This window comes from Mesoplodon bidens (genome assembly GCF_964165515.1).
Source record: "Mesoplodon bidens genome assembly, chromosome: 4".
NCBI classification, from domain to species: domain Eukaryota; kingdom Metazoa; phylum Chordata; class Mammalia; order Artiodactyla; family Ziphiidae; genus Mesoplodon; species Mesoplodon bidens.
In genome coordinates, this window is record NC_138160.1 from 106,929,290 (window position 1) to 106,950,220 (window position 20,931).

A 20,931-nucleotide genomic window follows, 5' to 3' on the forward strand; every position below is an offset into this window, starting at 1 on the left:
GTAATCTTTATTTATTTATTTATTTATTTATTTATTTATTTATTCATTCATTTATTTATGGCTGTGTTGGGTCTTCGTTTCTGTGTGAGGGCTTTCTCTAGTTGCGGCAAGTGGGGGCCACTCCTCATCGCGGTGCGCGGGCCTCTCACTATCGCGGCCTCTCATTGCGGAGCACAGGTTCCAGGCGCACAGGCTCAGTATTTGTGGCTCATGGGGCTAGTTGCTCCACGGCATGTGGGATCTTCCCAGACCAGGGCTCGAACCCATGTCCCCTGCATTGGCAGGCAGATTCTCAACCACTGCGCCACCAGGGAAGCCCAAGAGTTCATATTGATTAACTCTCAGTACCAATGTCTCCTTTAATGGTTAAGCTAAAGCTTTTACAGTGGCAAAGACATCTGAGAGAGAAAAAAAAAACCCAAGGACACATGAGAGACTGTAGCTGAGTTCCAGCAAGTTAAACATATCAATTCCACTGATATAAGGATGTAGCCTCAGCTTCTGACATAAGGAAATCAACCTGAAGAGGGCTGAGGACTCAGAGGAAGAGAAGTTACATCTCTAGCTTTTGTAAATCTGTCTAGCATGTAATAATACTCCACACACTGTCTTTACATACTGAGGGCTGATGAACTAAGGGAGGGCAGTACCCTCAATTTGTTAAAATATTATCCTGGTCAGTAATAATGTAATAATGATAATTAGTAGTTTATATGACTTGAGTGCTTACTATGTACCTGCATAGTGTACTAATTCCTTTATATATATTTGTTCTTTAGACTCCCCAGTGGTCCTATAAGATAGATACTACTGCTATTCCCATTCTTTTCCCACAGATGAGGAAATTGAGGCTTAGAGGAGGTTAAGTCATTCTTCTGAGGTAGTATGATACATATTAGGACTCCAAGATCAGTCTGAAACCGGACTCCTCCTCCACTCCTCCCAGGGCTCTTTAATTGCCAGATGAACTCACTCAGCTAGCTCAAACAAGGGGATTTGTTTACTGACAGGATACCACAGGAAAGCCCCTGGACACCAATAGCAGAAAAGCAAATACTTTAGGACCACCTGGTGCAGGGGATGGAGTGGTGGACAACTGAGAAGCTAGGAACCAAGACCATTCCCACCAGCTGTCATCTCCTGTTTCTTTGCAGTGTCTACTACAAATTTATACAATAGTTTTTTGAAATCTGGGGGATTGGGACTCTATAGCACCAAGCATTTCCAACATCTGAATCTCCCTCTATTATGTGTCTTATTAAAGAACTTATATATTTTTTGATATGGAGAAAGGATGAACTTTTCATTTTGCTGACTACTACTAAAAATAAAAATTAAATTCTGATTTTAATTAGCCTGTGATCCTAACACACAGGGAAACATTCTTTTTTCATCTGGTATGCTTTTAAAAGTAGAAACGAATGCAAAGAAGCACAGAGCCCTACAGGAAGGAGGTCAAGGCCGTAGGTTCCCAAAGGAATAGATTTCCATAATTACTCTCTCCTCATGGAATTTATTTAAAATTGTCATTTTGCAATTGGTAAATGCAACATGTCTGTGTAAAAGATGTTTTGTTTTGTTTTCCCCCTAGTTCTTACAGTTAGTCTATGTAAGGCAGAAAGTGATGTAGCTATAACCATGAGATTTAGGGTCCTTCCCTTGAGGCCAGCTTTCTGTTACTTCAGTGCTGTGTTTCATGAATAGATTCATATTCTGGCACCAAGCAAAGTGCTTGGACTAGAGCCCAGTCCTCCTGACTTCCAGTCTAGGGCCTTTTCAATAAGTTGTGCAGATGTCTGCACAACTTATTGAAAAGGGGGAGGGGGTGGCTCGTGTGTGACCCAAAACAGTAGAACCTGAAAAATCAAAGGGCCGTCTCCCGCCCCTCCCACCATTTTACAGCATGATGTTACTTGGTCCAAGTGTCTGGTTGTGACATATGAAGGTAGCAGTTTTTGACTAAGGTTCTGTGTATGAATGTTTTGTAAATATCTATATATTGAACTCTCCCATTGGACTGCAAACTCACTTATAGCAAGCAGGTGCTTATTTATTTTTATATCTCCACAACCCAGAATATAGCCTGGCACATAAAAGGCATCAAAAAAGTGCTGATTGGAGGAAAGGAAGGAAGGGAGGGAGGGAGGGAGGACAGACTGCACAATTTGCCTCAAATGTAGGGTCTGTTTATAAGGTTCAGCCACAAAATAAAAGCAAAGTGAATATGTAGCTATTTGAGAGAAATAGAAAAACTTTCTTATTTGCCTGAAGTACTTGTTGGTTCCTTCTCCCATGTTCCTTCTTTGCCAGGTTATTTGTTGGATAAATTTTTTAAATGAATGGTGCTACATAGAGAACAGATTGGAAGATAACAAAATGCTAGTAGGAATTGTCAGAAAATATGAAAGTATGTGAAAAAAGAATGAAAAGCAATTAAAAGTGTGCAATATTGGTGACATAAAGAAAAATGTAACTTGCAGAAACTACTTTAACAATAATTAAATATTACCTGCTTCAAAACAATGTGCTGATTGCCCTGCATGGACTGCCTTGTCAAAACATTTCACAGGGAGGAAAACAGAATATGCCAAACGAGGGTGCAAGGAAAGAGAAAGGCCAGTCCTCATATTGACAGCATGGCCATTAGTTCCCAAAACAGGGAAAAGAAGTAGCTGTATGGATGTTTCTCTAAGAAAATATGAGCGATTCCATAACTTTAAAGTGTTGCCTGTGGGTTATAAACAGTAATTCTTGGACTTGCTCTGGAGCTAGACCATCTGGGAGTCATGGGACCTCTCTGACCTGTTTGAAGCACTTGCACTCAACTAGCAGACAAGTGAGAAGTAGCACAGGCCAAAAGTTTTCCTTTCTAAACTGGGAGGGAGGGCTCAGGAGAGATTTAAGTTATATTTCTTTTTCATGCACTCTTTTTTCCCCCCTGATAATTGAAAAAAAAAAAAAAAAAAGACCAAAATTATTCAAATCAACATCTCAGGTCAGCTAGAGTTCCAGATGAGTATGGTTGAGAACCACTGGTTAGAAACAATCACCCAACGATTCATTCATTCATTTAACACATATTTATTGAGCATCTAACATGAACCAGGTGCTGTGGATACAGTGGCTAACACAACAGACAAGTCCTTTATTTTTGAGAAGATTCCATTCTTGTAGGAGAGGACAGATAATAAATCAATGGGCAGAGGAGATAGTGTTTCTCTGAGACCATTTCCTGCAACCTTCTCTTCCCTCCTTATACGCCAGGCACGGTGTAGAACAGTGGCCTTCTCGCTGTTCCCTAGCATATGCCAAGCTCAGCCATGCCTGGAGGTCTTTCCCCATGCCCTTCACTCTGGCTGGCAAGCTTTCCTCCCAGACTTCACATGACTTCCTCCTTCCCCTCCTTCAAGTTTCGGCTGAGATGTCACCTGTCAAATAGGTTTCCCTGATCATCCTATGTAAAACAGACCTCCCTCACTCTCCCTGATGTTCTATTTTATTTTCTTTATATCTCTTATCTGTTGAAACTGTGTTATTTATGTGTTACTTTTTTATTTTTGATAAAAATGTAGACTGTAAGAGCCACCGCAGTATGGGTTGTTGCTTGTTTTGTCCATTTCTATATCTCACGCATTTAGAACAGTGCTATAAGAAATGCCCACTTACTCACATGCCCAGTGACAAAGTGTCTGGAGTCAGAGGACCTAATCTCTTATCTGCACTGTGGTAGCTGGTCTCCAAAAATGGCCCAAGGTGAGCTGCACTCCTGGTATTCACACCTTGGGTAGTTCTTTTGCCTTGAACCTGAGCTGGCACTGTGGCTCACCTGTGACCAACAGAATGCAGCAGAGGTGAAGACGCCTGATGTCCTAGGCTATCTCATAGGAAGCCTTTCAGAGTCCATCTTGATATCATGGAACATATGCTCTGGAGGAAGCCAATCACCAAGTTAAAAAGTCCAACTATACTGGGACTGCCATGCTGTAAGGAATCCCAAGCTAGCCATGTGGGGGGCCATGCAGAGAGACTAAAATGCTCAGCTAGTCCCCAGCTGTTCCAGCCATCTCAGCTGAAGCATCAGATATGAGGGTGCACATCCAGCTCAGAAGAGCATTCAAATGACTCCAACCTTGGGGGCCCCCTGACTGCATCTGCATGAGAGCCCCCAAATGAGAACTATCCAGCTGAGCCCCATCAATCCACCGTACCATAAGAGAAAATAATACATCATTGTTTTAAGCCACCAAGATTTGAGATGGTTAGTTTTGCAGCAATAGATAACTGCAAAATGCAGCCACCAAAGGTAGTTCTAGATTCAAACATTTCTTTCTCCACAAATACTACATATGTCTAAGGATCCTTGGGCTTTGTCCCCCTCACACACACTCTCCTCTAAGCACATGTCTCTGCCATTAATAAGCTTTGTTTTCACTGTTCACTTTCCTACTACCCTTTATAAGCACCCACTGGGAGTCAGAAAAGCTAGGTCTTCATCCTCCTGGGACCACTGTAATTTTGGCCAAGTCACTAAACTCTCTGAAGCTTGGGCTCAGAAAAATGGTGGCAGGGATTTGATATTTTAATTTTTAATTTTGTTGGATGTGTGGCAGACAACCCCTTCCCTCAAACTGAAACTAATACAGAACAGAAATAAATGAGAGAGATACAAGTGGAAGAATTCTGACAGAAGCAGGACAGGCTGTGTATTGGAGTAGTGGTTAGAGGTGGGGACTGCAGTCAGAAAACCTAAGCTCAAATGCTGGCCCATCCCCTCACCGGTCACCCCAGAACCCGGTGTGAAAACCATTATCCTGGCTGGTCTCAGAGGCCTCCCCACTTCACATTGTTGTGATCTGTAACATCTACCATACAGAAAATAGACATATATTTTAAAACTTCAGTGTAGATTTTAATTTATTGTTTATATGGTGTCATTTATTTTAATTTAAAAACAGAGTATTGACCTGGAAGAGTTTTTTATTGCTTCTGCTTTCTCACAGAATCAGATTTATACTAGTTTTTCCCAACTACCATCTGCCCCTAGAGCAGTAAGCCCTTACGATCTTGCCTCTTCCTCTCAACACAGGTGCTAAACTTAGTTCTTGCTTCATCCCTAGAGAGAGAAATAGAGTATTTCAAATTTCCCCATCTGCAGTATAACTTGGCTTGGGAAATACTGGTTTAAAACCATTCTATTTGATTTTTTAAGATTTTATTTTCAAAGGCCTCTATAGTAGGAGATTCCATAGCCTACTAGAGTTTCCCATTCCAATGTTTAATGGCTGTATTCATTTGGAAATTTTCCCTCATATTTGACAGAAATCACTCAATAAAGGTCCCCTGCATATAATGCTTCTCAACTTTCATTTCTACAACTTTTAAAAAAGTCTTATAATTAAGTTCTTCAGTGTCACTGTACAGCTCTCTTCTTCTTTTTTTCTTTTTTCTTTTTTAAAATAAATTTATTTATTTATTTATTTATTTTTGGTTGTATTGCATCTTCATCGTTGGGTATTCGTTGCTGCGTGCGGGCTTTCTCTAGTTGCAGCGAGCAGGGGCTACTCTTCGTTGCAGTGTGCAGGCTTCTCTCATTGCAGTGGCTTCTCTTTTGTGGAGCTTGGGCTCTAGGCGCATGGGCTTCAGTAGTTGTGGCTTGCAGGCTCTAGAGCGCAGGCTCAGTAGTTGTGGCGCACGGACTTAGTTGCTCTGCAGCATGCGGGATCTTCCCGGACCAGGGCTCAAATCCGTGTCCCCTACACTGGCAGGTGGATTCTTAACCACTGGGTCACCAGGGAAGTTCCATGTATAACTCTCTTCTGAACTCTCTCACTTTTCCCCCATTTTCTCCTCTGCATAGTAACCTTAAATTGAAAACAGGAATGGTCTGAAGGGTGTTCCTGGATTCTATGACTTATGATGTATATTAAATATTATGCGTAGTTAACTTATTACAGCACTTTCAGGTTTCATCTTGGTAAGAGCATCAACATTTTCTAAAACATATGTCATCAGACAATATGCATAAAATTACAGGCATGTAATGACACTTTACATGTACTTATATTGGCTAATAAACACATACCCCACCTTGTGTTATCAATTAGGTAACTTCTTGACCATACATTGCAACCAAATAGTCACTCAAATCTCCAAACTCATATTTGAACTCTGCCCCCAAACTATGGACAGATGCACAGTGTTTCTGATCAATGTTAAAAAGAGACCGCAGGGCTTCCCTGGTGGCGCAGTGGTTGAGAGTCCGCCTGCCGATGCAGGGGACACGGGTTCGTGCCCCGGTCTGGGAAGATCCCACATGCCGCAGAGCGGCTAGGCCCGTGAGCCATGGCTGCTGAGCCTGCGCGTCCGGAGCCTGTGCTCCGCAAGGGGAGAGGCCACAACAGTGAGAGGCCCGCCTATCGCAAAAAAAAAAAAAAAAAAAAAAAAAAAAGAGACCGCAATCTGATCAATATTGTTGACTGAAGAAAAACTACACAACCTAAAAGTTTCAAGTTGAGTTTTATTCGAGGATCTTACTAAGGACTATGGTCCAGGAGACAGTCTCTCAGATAACAGTGAGGAACTGCTCCAAAGAGATAACAGAGGAGCCAGGATATATACAAGTATTTTTGCTGGGGAAAAAAAAACCCAGAACAACATGTAGTCGAACATCAAAAGATTACTGCTAATCACAAAGAACAGAGATCTCAAGTTAATGATTTTAGTGTTTTTCTATGTATGGGGAGATACAAGATTCAGGGTTCACTGAAATTATTCCTTAGATACACATCTTAACTATCTAGTATCTAGGGCCAGTATCCAAAGCACAGAAAGCTTCCTGGTTTTCTCCATCCTGAATTCCCCATAAGGCACACCATAAGTGGGTACCTGCAGTGGCTAATGGCTTGATCCTTACAGAAGAGGGATGGCAGGCAACATACTCTGTTTACTGGAATGTCAGGCAACATTCTCTGTTCACAATATTCTAAGCTGTTGAATAGAAGCCCCTACCTCCTGAAAGGTTATGGGTTAGGCATTTTCTACTAGAACTGCTTCGATAACTGGAAGAAGTATTGGCTAGAACTTTTCTTTGATGTCAGAAACAAGAAATTATGTTCCCAGAGGCTTGGAGGAAGAAAAATAGAGGATAGGATTTTTTATTGGTGCCAAATCGAAGAGTCCCCCAAAATGTATTTTAGACATAATCTTGTGTCTCTGTTTTATCACACGACAATGAAGTTTCCCTATCATTTTACTGCTGCTGCCTTTGAAATACTGCATTCCATTTTACTGTAGAATAGCCCAAAGAATAAACAAATTAGGAAGCTGTTTGACAATGTCTTTTAAACTCAAGCAAATGCCACTAAGTAAAATAACGTTGGATACTAGCTCCTTTCTAATTCCTCCCCACTAGGAAAGGGCTATTGACTATTTTCCCCACCTGCTGCTCCTCCAATCCCTCCCTAGCCCACCCCCACTGTTTTCTCCCTTTCTCACTTAAAACCACACTACTGGAAGTCCTCATCACATACACTGAAGAACAAGTTTCAGGGCAACTGAGTGCTCCTTAACTGAGCTGTAAGCCCATGCGGGGAAGCTATGAACACTTGCCCTTACTCACACATCAAAAGAGGACTGACCATGGCTTCTGAAAAGGTTAAACATAGCACTACCAAAAGACCCAGAATTCCACTCCTAGGTATATACCCAGAAGAACTGAAAGCAGGGACTCAAACAAATATTTGTACATCATTATTCATAAGAAAATTATTCACAATAGCCAAAAGGTAGAAACAACCCAAGAGATGAATGAATAAAAAAGTGTGGAATATACATACAAATATTATTCAGCCAAAAAAAATGAATGAAGTACTAATAAATGCTACAACTTGGATGGATCTTGAAAGCATTATGCTTAGTGAAATAAGCCAGATGCAGAAGGAAAAATATTGTCTGATGCCATTCACATGAGGGCGCTAGAATAGACAAATTCATAGAGACAGAAAATAGAATAGAGGCCACCAAGGCCTGGGAGAAGGTGGGAAGGAAGAGTTATTGTCGAATAGACACGGTTTCTGTTGGGGTGATTTTTTAAGTTTCGGGTATAGATAGTGGTGATGGTTACATACATTGTGAACGTATTTAATGTCACTAAATTGTACACTTACCAATGGTTAAAATGATAAATATTATGTATATTTTACAGAAATAAAAAAATTACTTACAGGGCAAAAAAGTCAGTTCTGGTCCAAGTTCTGCAGTGGGGGTAGCTTGAAGGGCACCTGAGTTTTAAGGTGAGAGTCACTACCCAGAGTTTGGGACATTCTAAGCCCACTCCCACCCTGAGTATGATGGTGAGCTAGAGAAGGGACCTGGAAGCTGAAGGCCTCAGTAATGTCCCTAAGAAGTGACAGCTATGGACGCCAAAGAGATGGCTTCCAAGCCTCCAGGTCACCCAAAGCCTTCCCCACCCTACCCCGCCGGGCTCCTGAAGCCAGGGGGTCAGTGGTACTCAGGTAGGAAAAAAGAGGGAGAGAGAGAGAGAGTGAACTGACCAAGCCAACTCAAATGGAATTTCTGTGAACTTTTTTCTTTTACTCATTTTTCAAGTGTCATGAGAGTCCATTTTGGAGCAAGCAGGTTACAAAAAGATGCTTTTCTTCTCTCAGACTAATATATAAGCTAGTAAACGTAGAAGGAATAAGAAAACTTTGGAAAGGACTTGAAACCCCAAAATGTTTGAGGTTAGTTAGAAGAGTAGGTGTTTTCTTTTACACACACACACACACACACACACACACATACATTGTTGACTGAAAAAAAATGCACAACCTAAAAGTTGAGAATTATATTGTATTCGGTGGGCCGGGAGACAGCTTCTCAGATCACTCTGAGGGACAGTTCTAAAGAGGTAAGGGAGGAGCCAGGATATATAGGAGTTTTTGCGAAACAACAAAACACAAAAACAGCAAAAAAAAAAAAAAGGGTAGTTGGAACACTAAAAGATTAGTGTTAATTAAAGAAAACCAGACACCTCAAATTAATAAATTTAGCGCTTTTCTATGTATGGGAAGATGGGCTCATTGAAATCATTCCTTTAATATGCACCTTAACTATCTAGGGCCAGTGTCCTGCTTTTCTGCATCCTGAACCCCCTCAGGGTGCGCTGTTGTGGCTGGCTCCAGTGGCTGATGGCTTATTGGCAGGCAACATTCTTCCTCCACAACATAAACACTATGGTTGCATATTCTTTGTAATTATTCTTAAATCTGAAATTAATTTTAGAAGAAAATCCGAAGGCAGCCCCAGAGCATAATGTTAGTAATTTTTTCCCAGCCATAAAGTTAGGCCTCCAACAATAAGGTTTTATATTAGTTATTCTTATTCTCAACTACTCTGTAGCAAATTACAAATCTACCAACACATACGTTATTTGCTATTGCAGGGGAGCAAAGTTTGCCAACCCAAAATGCATCCCTTTGGCATGAAGATTATTTCAAGCTAAAAACAAGCAAGGGCCAAAAGATTGGGGAAGAATCTTTGAACTTTCTCCTAACTGCCTAAAAAAATTTAGATAGAAGAACTGTTCCAGGAAGGGAGCTGTCACCATAGATTACTACAGTATAATATGAACTAGGTGTGTAGACAGGGAGGAACCTAGCAAAGTCAGCTTGTTGAAATTCCTCTCTGTGTTCCATTGTTTCTGTATGACACAGCAAACATTTTTTGCCACCCATTTGCTCATTTTCATCTTCCTGTGAATTGCCTTCATTCCCTCAAATAATGGAGCCATCCACAACTGTGCACCCTGAGGGGGTTCAGGATGGAAAAAAGCAGGACACTGGCCCCAGACAGTTAAGGTGCATATCAAAGGAATGATTTCAATAAGCCCAGACTCTTGCATCTCCCCATACATAGAAGAGTGCAAAATTCATTAACTTGAGATGTCTGGTTTTTCTTTAATTAACAGTAATCTTTTGACTACCCGGTTTTTGTTGCCAAAACTCGTATATATCCTGGCTCCGCTCTTACCTCTTCAGGGCAATCCCTCAGAGCTATCCAAGAGGCTGTCTTCTGGACTTAAGTACTCAGCAAGTCCGCCAAATAAAACATAATTCTCAACTTTTTAGGTTGTGCAGGTTTTTTCTTTTCAGTCAACGCTATGAAGTCCCAAACCCCTGCCCCATTCTCTTCTCTCAGGTGGCACATAAGCCTCGATTGCCTAACTTGTCCTTGGGCCTCATTTTCTTAGGGAGCCCCCTGGACGCAGGTAATTAAATTTGATTTTCTCCTATTGATCTATCTCACGTCAAGTTAACCCTTAGACCAGCCAGAAGAACCTAGAAGGGCAGAGGAAAGTTTCTTCTCCTTCCCCACTCTACTAAATGGGTGTTTAGAATAATGGCTAGAACATGGCAGGTCTCAAAGTTCCTTAAATGAGTACGTGGATGCTTCAAACACAAAACGTGACACTACCAGCAAGGCGGGAAGAAGAGGCTTCATTTTATTGGTTGGGCGCATAGTAAGCAAGTTGCTGGTGAGGTTTTGATGGCTGCTTCTCCACGCCCCCCTCCGCCCCTACCAACTAGGAAAGGTCAAACAGGCAACTACCTCTTATTGCCTCAGTCACAGAACCGACCTATTGTTTAAGCTCTGACAGGCAGTCCTCAAAGAGACTACACCCTGCTTGAATAATTTAGGCTGGGGCACAGGCCAGCCCACAAAGCGCATCTGTGCGAGAGAGAGCCTCACTCAGTCCTGTCGTTTCCTCCATCTATCTACAGCTGGCCGCCCATTTTTCAAACCCCCTATTTACAGTCGGGGTAGAAAAAAAGCCCAGTTTACCAGGAGGCTACTTATACGGCGCCGGGTTAGGTATATGTTTCACCTGCTTGGCCAATTAGCTTCCTCCTCCCGCAAGACTAGTTCAACAGGTTTCCTTTTTCTCTTCCTCCGCCTCCTGGGTTGGAGAAAGAGGTTGTCACTTCGCTTCGACCCTCCCCTTCCCTCCCTCCCGGCTCTGCCCCGCCAGCTCGGACCAATCGCGCCGGCTCGAACGTGTCCAGGTTGGCGGCCCCCGGCGCGGCCGGCCCGGATGCGCCGAGCGGCCCAGGGCGCAGGGGAGGGCGCGGCGGTTTCGCTGGGCCTGCGCCCCGGACAGTGGGAGTCGAGGAAGCGGGAGGAGGAGACTGTCTGAAGGTGCCCTCCAGACGCGGCCCTGATGACTGAACTACAGCAAGATGTGGACGACACAAAGCCTGCCAAAGTGCTCGGGAAGAGAGAGAGCAAAATTGGCTCAGCCCAGTAAGTATCCTCCGCTGGATCCCAGCCGCGGCGGTAGAACGCGCGCTGCCCAAACTTCTCTGCCAGGGAAGAGTTGGGAGTGGAAACGGTTTTCTGGAACTTTAACGTGGACAGACTTGTGGCTTGAACTCTTCCTGTGGCGCCCGGTCTCTTTTTTGCCCCCGATTCTGTAGTAGAGAAAAGGCACGGCAGCGTTTCAGAAACGCACTGCAGCTTGCAGTCCGGTGGGGATGGGAATTATTTGAGCCGAGAGCGCGACCGGTGTTTTATAAATTCCAAGGGAGGTCTGGGGCGACTCTTCAGAGCTCCAAGCCACATCAAGAAGCAGCGCTTAACATTTATTCTAATTGTCTTACATCTTAATGACTGGTGTGAAGATGCAGCTGTCCCGTAGATGTCATCTGGCCACTAGCTTCACAAAGATGCGTATTTTGTCATTCGATTCGGAGCGTGAGGGTGGTTTTTTTCCCCCATCCCCTTCACTGTTTCCCCTCACGAGAGAGGAAAAGTAGTGGAAAATATGAAATACGCTTTATCTTTACCCCTCAAAGACTGCCTGCCTTTGTTGGGTACTTAACACAAACTTGTTATACGCTTTTTTTTTTTTTGAGTGAGGGTGTGGGAGTGGGGTGAGGGAACACAATGAACATAAAATAAAACATCAGATATTGGGTTGTGACTATCCTCTCAAAAGATTCATGTGCGTAATAGGATTTGCACATTGTTTGACCTATAAACTCTTCTGGTTTAAGAAGCTGAAAACGCAAATATTTGATCACAAGGATTAGCTTCCTGTAACAAAATTTATTTATCTTACGTACTTTTTAAAATCCAGAAGTATGGTTATTTATGTGATTGTTATTCCCAAACTTTTCTTTCAAAAAAGAAAAGAATCTTTAAGTGTTTGGTCATTTTCTGTATCACTATAACATTGAGACTAAGGTAAATATCTAAATAAGCCCAATTTTAATTTTTATGGTACCAAGCTGTTGGGTATCTAAAATGCTTTATTGCTACTAGTATAAAAAAGATGACAGACTTTTTTAATAGTAAAGATTCAATCCAAAAAAAAGAAAATATTAAAAAATTCAATCCTCATCATTCATTATTCAGCATTTACTCATTTTTAAGAACACAGCCTGGTTCCACATAAAGACTTGTGTTTGTAAAAGCATATTCCACCCATTTATTGAAGTTCAGGCCGACCTTTTAGAAAAAGAATAGCTTTTATTAGCTGCTTTGAATTGTGGTTTCAAAGGCTTTGGTCATATTCTCTTCAAGTGTCTGCTTTCCTTGGCTACCTCAGCATTGTCAACTTCAGCTGATGTTCTTTCCGCTTTACTGACTGAAAAAAGATGATTGAGGAAAAATTGCTCTAGGTATAACTCTCACAAAATGTTCTTGTTTCCTTACCCAGAAATAAAATCCTTACTTTATACTAATAATTCAAGCCCAAGGAAAAGATGAACCAGCAAATGACATGTATTTCCATTCTTTTATAAACTTTACCTCCCTGAAGAAGAGGTGTTGTGGCTAGTCAGGTCACCATTTCATAGATGTTTGAGGTGTCAGGAGTGGTAAGTGACACTGGCAGGAATGGAACCCAGGACTCTAAACTCCTGGATCAGAACTCATCCAAAGGCACTATTTTTTTCCAGCTACACAAAGCAGAATGGTTCAAGTCCACCCAACAGCTGTTAAGTTTTAAATCTTCACATTCCCTCCCAGTCCTCAAGATACTCAGTCAAGGAGATCATTCTGATTGATTGAAAACATCTGCTATAGCATTAGACTAATTTTGTTAAATTAAAATTCTTTAGATGTTAAGAAAATAATTATGTAGAAGATACACAACCACCTTGAAGCTCAAGGCCCCGAACAGCCAGCCCTTCATTTGGAACATTCAGTTTCACAAATTCATTTCAGTTCTACAAATGGGAATACCTACTATTTGTTCAATAATGGTGGGCAATACAAGAATGAATGTGATTTGGTATCCGTCTTTCTGTAACTCCAAGAGCAGTGTTGAGGGGAGCCATGTATGTATATTACAGTACTTCAAGGGACGATGGTGGCCATTGCCACATTAAACACACAAACAAGATATTATAAAAAGTTTGGCCTATAACTGAATCCTCTCCGCAGTTAGGATATATACCCATTTGGCAGTCTTTGGTTTATTGAGTCTTTGTTTTTTCCCCCGCAAAGTGGTAATTCCCAGGCCTACTAAAGTCACTTCTGATTCAATCTAAGATTTTAGACCCTCTTTTTTTCTGAGCTCTTAAACTCCTGCTTTGTAACAGAACAAAAGTAATTTAAAGACACAGGTAGATACATTTTCACAGTGATCTATTGGTGTGATAATTCCATATTTGAAATCATGTTGAGTTGCAAAATTTTTATGCTTGGAAACCCAGTCTAACTTGTCTGTTTTGAATCTCATCTTAGGTTAATCATCACTAAGCTCAAAGTTGTTGAAGACTGGGTGTCCCAAGGGACATTTTCTTCGAGAGTGTTAGAATGGCTTGCTCCTCCCCATTCTCTGCATCTGTAACTTCACCCACATGGGCCTCATCACCTATTACCTTAGCCTCTTAATTAATAATAGCTGCCAATTATGGAGAATGCTTGCTACGTGACAGGCTGTATGCTCAACACTTACTCTTTTGTTGTCATACAGAATCCATTCGATACTATCATTATCTCCATTTTACAAGTAAGAACACTGAAATTCTGAGAAGTTAAGTAACTAGCCAGGCAGAGACAGTTAATAAGAGAACAGCTCAAATTCAAGTCCAGGACTCCTAACTCTAGAGCTTGACCTTGAATCTTTATCCCTCCTCCTATACTCTAGAATCTGTGACGGCCCTCCATGACCTACTCTTAAAAAACAGCCTCCTCTGCCAAGAATCTAAGACTCTTAATGATCTGGACACACATAGACCATTTCAACCTCATTTCCTAATCCTGGTCAGCTTGTGCAGCCTCTGTAGCCAGCCGCACTAGCTGCACTGTAATTCAGAGGCGATAGTGCAGAAGAATAAGGAACATGTGTGCCAAACGTAGTACTGAATCAGGTTCCCTCATTCTTCCCTCCTCCTCAGCGCTCTATTACTTTGCTCAAGCACTGCCCTCTCTTCTCTCTCTTAAGATACTTCTGTAAGTCAACTCGAGCTTTCCTTCATTTAAAGCCTCTCCTAATCACTGGCCATACTCTCCTCTTTCTTACCAGTGCTCACCTTGTATGTATGTGGTCAGTCCAGAGAAGTTCACTGCTACTACTATTACTATATATTAACAGTTAATGTTTATGTAATGTTTAGTGTGTACGAAATACTGCTCTAAGTTATTAACATATATTAATTCACACAGTAGTCCAGTGTACATTAGTTAACTGTCCCCAAATAGATTGCAAACTCCAATCACGTTTTTTCTTATTGAATTTCTCAAAGGACTCAGCAAATAATCACTTTCAATAACTATCTGTTGGTGAGCTGTGGAGGCTGGGATCCCATCCCCTGCAGATTAAGGTATATAATATGCTTACAGCTGACTTTCAGTTTGACAATCTCAGGGGAAGTTATACTCTCAAATCAAATTATCTGTCAGTAGCAGTAGAATTTTTTTTTTATTGTATCACAAGAATCTTTGATGTTTACTTTAAAGTTTACTCATGGTGGTATAAGTAGCAGTAGAATTTTTAGGTACATTTACTTGCCCAAGAACTGTGACTTATTTATTCATTTTTGTGCTGGAAGTGAGACTGCACATTTACTCACCACCAAAATACATATTCAATTTAAAAATAACAGCCCCCCCTTTTTTTTTTTACCAAGAATTGGTAGTTCTAGCTGCATATTTCCTTTCGAGATCCTAGTTTTTCCCTACTTTATCTTTTTCATTCTTAATTTTATGTTCACGTTGCCTAGATATTTCAAACATAGCCTAACTTTTTTGACACACATTTTGTTAGATACACTTTTATTTCTTAAAGTCTTTGGCGGATCTCATTTAGTAATGGCCTCGTTACTTTTAATGAATTTCAAAAAGTATCTAAAACTAATACTGATATACTTCTGGGCAGTTGATTCATATTTCAAATAATGAATTACATCACATGCCACATACACTTGTAATGCAGTTTGAATTGTAAACATTTAAAATTTAATAATTTGGGATGTAAGAATTCTAGAAATTTGTTCAATTTCATGTGTGGAGAAAGAGAGGGTGGATGTATGCAATATAAGCAGTTTACCTTAAAAGGAAGTTCTCTGGGATTATCAAGAAATAATAATGATTTGGGGCACATATTTTGACTTTAAAGAGTGAATTCAAGCAAACATGAATTACCTTAGTCTTGTGCATATTGTGGGTACTTGACAAACAGAATAAGAGTTGCAGTTGGGGACTGATCTTGCATTGGAAGCAAGAGGAGCAAAGATGAATAATTATTGAGTATAGCTCGACTTCTTAGTGCTTGCTGAAGTCCAAACATTGAAAGTGACTATTTAGCAAGAAAATCTCTGTAAATTATCTATATATTATATATCTTTCCATATGTGTGTTTGTATATATTTTTTCTTCTTTAATTCTAATTTCCAGCTCACCAACTCTGACAGATTACCCAGCATACTTTTTTTTTCTTTTATTTACGGTACGCAGGCCTTTCACTGTTGTGGCCTCTCCCGTTGCGGAGCACAGGCTCCAGATGCGCAGGCTCAGAGGCCATGGCTCACGGGCCCAGCCCCTCTGCGGCATGTGGGATCTTCCCAGACCGGGGCACGAACCTGTGTCCCCTGCATCGGCAGGCGGACTCTCACCCACTGCGCCACCAGGGAAGCCCCCAACCAGCATACTTTTTAATATAAACTTTGGGATAAGAAGAAAAAATTACAGCATTAGAAAATATTAAAATTATATTAAGGTAAAACAATCAATTGAGGAGTTTGAAAAGATGGAGAAAAATAGTGTTCTGGTTTTAAATGTTTTGAAAAGAAATTTAATGAACCAAATCAGCGCCATGGCTCAATGTTAATATCATTGGAAATTGCTGATTTGTCAAGGCAGTACAGAAAGAGGTTAAGAATGCAGGCTCTAGGAAACTAGGGTCTGAAGTCTGACTTTCCTATCTCCTAGAAGTTTGACCCTGGTGAGTTGCTTAGCACCTCCAAGCTTCATTATCTGTAAAGAATAATAAAGTCAGCTGTGGGAACTCCCTGACCATCCAGTGGTTGGGAGTCCACGCTTTCTCTGCTGAGGGCGCAGGTTCAGTCCCTGGTCGTGGAACTAATATCCTGCAAGCTGTGCAGTGCAGCCAATAAATAAATAAATAAATAAATAAATTTAATTAAGCCAGATGTTTCGATTAGGCTTGCCTTGAAGTTTAAATGCGAAATGTCAGAAATTCACTTCACCTAGTGCCTGACATGGTCAGCGCTCCATAAGCCATAGCTGTGGTGGTCCTCACTGTTGAAGGTCTGGGACTGTGGTAACCTGAATGGGAGGGAAGTCCAGAACGGAGGAGAAATCTGTATGTGTATGGCTAATTCATTTTGTTGTGCAGTGGAGGCTAACGCAACATTGTAAAGCAACCAGACTCCAATAAAAATTAATTTAAAAAACAAAAAAAAGAAAATGTAATTAAACAAAATAGTCAAAATTCAAAAGACCTAACTCTTAACAGTCGCACGCACCAGTGTCCTATTAAGTGAGACTCTGTTCCATCAGCTACACCTACAGGGCACTTTGACCGCCACTGGGCATTTCCATGAATCCAACATGGCATCTTGGTTTTTAGTTTATGCTGAAAGGATCTCATGCCATAACTCTTTAGTGACCTACCAGCTTATTTAAATGTTGCTTACTGATTTGGTGTTCTCACATCTGTTGTCCAGTGCTTTTATCTCTGATCCATTGATTTCTACCTCCTGCATCCTGGCGCTGAGCTTTTCTTTCATGGCTCCTCAACTTTAAACTGCTGAGTTGTTTCCATTTGCTGAACTTCACTAGACCTCCTCTTCAACATCTTTCTAATTCTTTAAATGCCCAGCTTTAGGCATTTCACACATTTCCAAGTGGCATAAAGCACAGGTCCTGGAGACAGACTCCTCCACAGCCACCTGAATGACTGTTCTTCCTTCTTAAAGAAAAGAGCGTGTTTTTATCCATGCTCTTAAACTTGATCATTTACCCTTAGGAGAGAAGCAGAACCAACTTAAACTCCATTCCCTAAGGTAAACTAGTTGATAAGTTCTCGTTGGTCATTCCACGTGTATCAGAGTTTTCCACATTCATGATGGGACATGATGTCCCAAGAGGCAGATTATTTTTAACAGGTTTATTGAGACATATTTTACATATCATAAAATCTACCCATTTCAAGCGTACAATTCAATGACTTTGAGTAACATTACTGAGTGGTGCACCGTCACCATACCCAATTTTAGAACATTTCACATCCTCTCTCCATTAAGATCCCTTGGGCCCGTTTATACTAATTCCCATTAGTATGACATAAAATGTACTTAAACAAAAGAGTCAAAATTCATCCCCCACCCCAGCCCCAGGTAGTCACTAATCTATTTTCTATCTCTGTAAATTTCTCTTTTCTGGGCATGTCATATAAATGGAATTGTATATAATATGCAGTCTCTTGTATCTGTCTTCTTTCACTTACCATCATGTTTTTGAGGTTCATCCATGAAGTAGCATATACCACTGGTTCATTCATTTCATTGCTGAATAGTATTCCACTATACAGATAGACCACTTTTTTTTTGATTCCCATAGGTTTATTTTTTATTTATTTATGTTTTTAACATCTTCATTGGAGTATAATTGCTTTACAATGGTGTGCTAGTTTCTGCTTTATAACAAAGTGAATCAGTTATATATATACATATATCCCCATATCTCTTCCCTCTTGTGTCTCCCTCCCTCCCACCCTCTCTATCCCACTCCTCTAGGTGGTCACAAAGCACCGAGCTGATCTCCCTGTGCTATGCAGCTGCTTCCCACTAGCTATCTATTTTACGTTTGGTAGTGTATATATGTCCATGCCACTCTCTCACTTTGTCACAGCTTACCTTTCCCCCTCCCCATATCCTCAAGTCCATTCTCTAGTAGGTCTGTGTCTTTATTCCCATCTTGCCCGTAGGTTCTTCATGACCTTTTTTTTTTTTTTGAGATTCCGTATATATGTGTTAGCATACGGTATTGGTTTTTCTCTTTCTGACTTACTTCACTCTGTATAACAGACACTAGGTCCATCCACCTCACTACAAATAACTGAATTTCGTTTCTTTTTATGGCTGAGTAATATTCCATTGTATATATGTGCCACATCTTCTTTATCCATTCATCTGTTGATGGACACTTAGGTTGCTTCCATGTCCTGGCTATTGTAAATAGAGCTGCAATGAACATTTTGGAACATGACTCTTTGAATTATGTTTTCTCAGGGTATATGCCCAGTAGTGGGATTGCTGGGTTATATGGTGGTTCTATTTTTAGTTATTTAAGGAACCTCCATACTGTTCTCCATAGCTGTATCAATTTACCTTCCCACCTACAGTGCAAGAGGGTTCCCTTTTCTCCACACCCTCTCCAGCATTTATTGTTTGTAGATTTTTTGATGATGGCCATTCTGACCGGTGTGAGATGATATCTCATTGTAGTTTTGATTTGCATTTCTCTAATGATTAATGATGTTGAGCATTCTTTCATGTGTTTGTTGGCAATCTGTATATCTTCTTTGGAGAAATGTCTATTTAGGTCTTCTGCCCATTTTTGGATTGGGTTGTTTGTTTTTTTGATATGGAGCTGCATGAGCTGCTTGTAAATTTTGGAAATTAATCCTTTGTCAGTTGCTTCATTTGCAAATATTTTCTTCCATTCTGAGGGTTGTCTTTTCGCGGATAGACCACATTTTGTCTGTTCACTTGTTCATGAACATTTAGGTTGTTGATTATGATGAATAATGCTGCTGTGAATATTTGTGTGCAAGTCTTTGTATGGGCAGATGTTTTCATTTCTCTTGAGCATATACCTAGAAATGGGATTGCTGGGTCATATGGTAATTCTATGTTTACCTTTTTGAGGAACTGGCAAACTGTTTTCCAAGCAACTACACCATTTTACATGCTCACCAGCAAAGCATGAGGGCCCGTGGTGTAGTTTTAAGAGAAAGTGCTTTCACATAGCAGGGAAATAAGATTGTAAACACCTTAAAGATAGGTCAGTACCTTACACTTTAGAACATAACAAATATCTGTTGAATTGTTGACTGAGTGAAATTCATACTTAGGGTTTTGAAAACTCCCTCAAACTGCAGTGTTAAAGATAACTCAGACTGTCATACTTGGGTACCATTTTTACAAGCTCTTAAAATTTTGCATGTAACATTTGTTACTGTTTTTTTTTTAATGATAATAATACAAAGAAGAAAATTTTTTTTTTTTTTTTGCGGTACGCGGGACCCTCACCGTTGTGGCCTCTCCCGTTGCGGAGCACAGGCTCCGGACACGCAGGCTCAGCGGCTGTGGCTCACGGGCCCAGCCGCTCCGCGGCATGTGGGATCTTCCCGGACTGGGGTACGAACCCGAGTCCCCTGCATCGGCAGGTGGACTCTCAACCACTGCACCACCAGGGAAGCCCCAATTTTTGTGTCTTTTACTGTTAAGTATTATTATCTGAAAACAGTTATCTTGTGATCCTACAAATTATTTTGAAACCCCTAGTGTGTAGTGCTGTAAAAGCTGTATTGTGAGTTGAGTTGCCATACGTCAACGGTGAAGAAAAACTATTCATCATGACAACTTTTATTATCACGGTACTAGTTCTATAATTCATTAGAAAATAGTTCATTTGATCCTAACAACGTAAATGTTGTGCTGAATGCTGTGTATAACAAATAATGTGGTCCTCTGAGAGCCCATACAAACTGTCAAGAATATTTTTTCCCTCCCTCTTTCCCTTCCTCTCTTCTACAGTTGGACTAGTTTTGATGTGAAGTTGGTAGATTTCTTATACTTGTTCTTGATTTGATCAGAATCTTTTCTGAAATTTTTACAAAGAATCACAACACGTTTTCTAAACTCAAATTCTGAAATCACAAAATGTCACACCTGTCCTCGGAACCTGAGATGAGAGAATAATAAATGGCTTATGAGCTGGGAGAAAGGCAATATTTAACAGTTGATAAGGACCAGAGATATTGGCTCGTGTGTCAGCTGACATTTACTAAGTAGTTCTGTGTATTGGCACCATGCTGAGTGTCATGGCAGTCACCAAGGAGAAGATGAGGCCTTTGCCCATAAGAAAAACAGAGCAGAGGAAAGGAATATTTTGTTTAGAGGTTTGATCTTCTTTCAAAGAAGAAACTAGGTACCTCCAGAAAATATATCAAACCAGGTAGCTTCAGAAAACATATCAAATATAGCAGTTGATATATTTAGATGAGATGAGGTAATATCATTGTTACATGCTCAACCATTGTTCAAAGTGCTTTTAAATATATACATGGAATGAGGTAGGTACAATTATCGTCACGTTTTGTGCATAACAGACACAGTGACTTGCCCAAGTTTATAACAGCTGTTGAAGTGTTGGGGCCAGAATTCAAATGCAGGC

At 40.7% G+C, this 20,931-nt stretch overlaps 1 protein-coding gene across 5 annotated transcripts in view; it reads left to right on the plus strand.

The window, feature by feature from the left end:
• The window catches only part of GRAMD2B (GRAM domain containing 2B), a 129,767-nt gene that overhangs the window by 53,524 nt on the left and 55,312 nt on the right, over positions 1-20,931 (plus strand). Inside the window, exon 1 of one of the 5 annotated variants that reach the window (XM_081233281.1) lies at positions 11,040-11,301. The exons of 3 other annotated variants lie outside the window; for them this stretch is intronic. In XM_081233281.1, coding sequence (XP_081089407.1) covers positions 11,238-11,301 — 64 coding nt within the window. In that variant the 5' untranslated portion in view covers positions 11,040-11,237. Of the gene's footprint in view, positions 1-11,039; positions 11,302-20,931 lie in introns of those variants that run through there. One more of the 5 variants, XM_081233278.1, reaches the window with a different exon arrangement.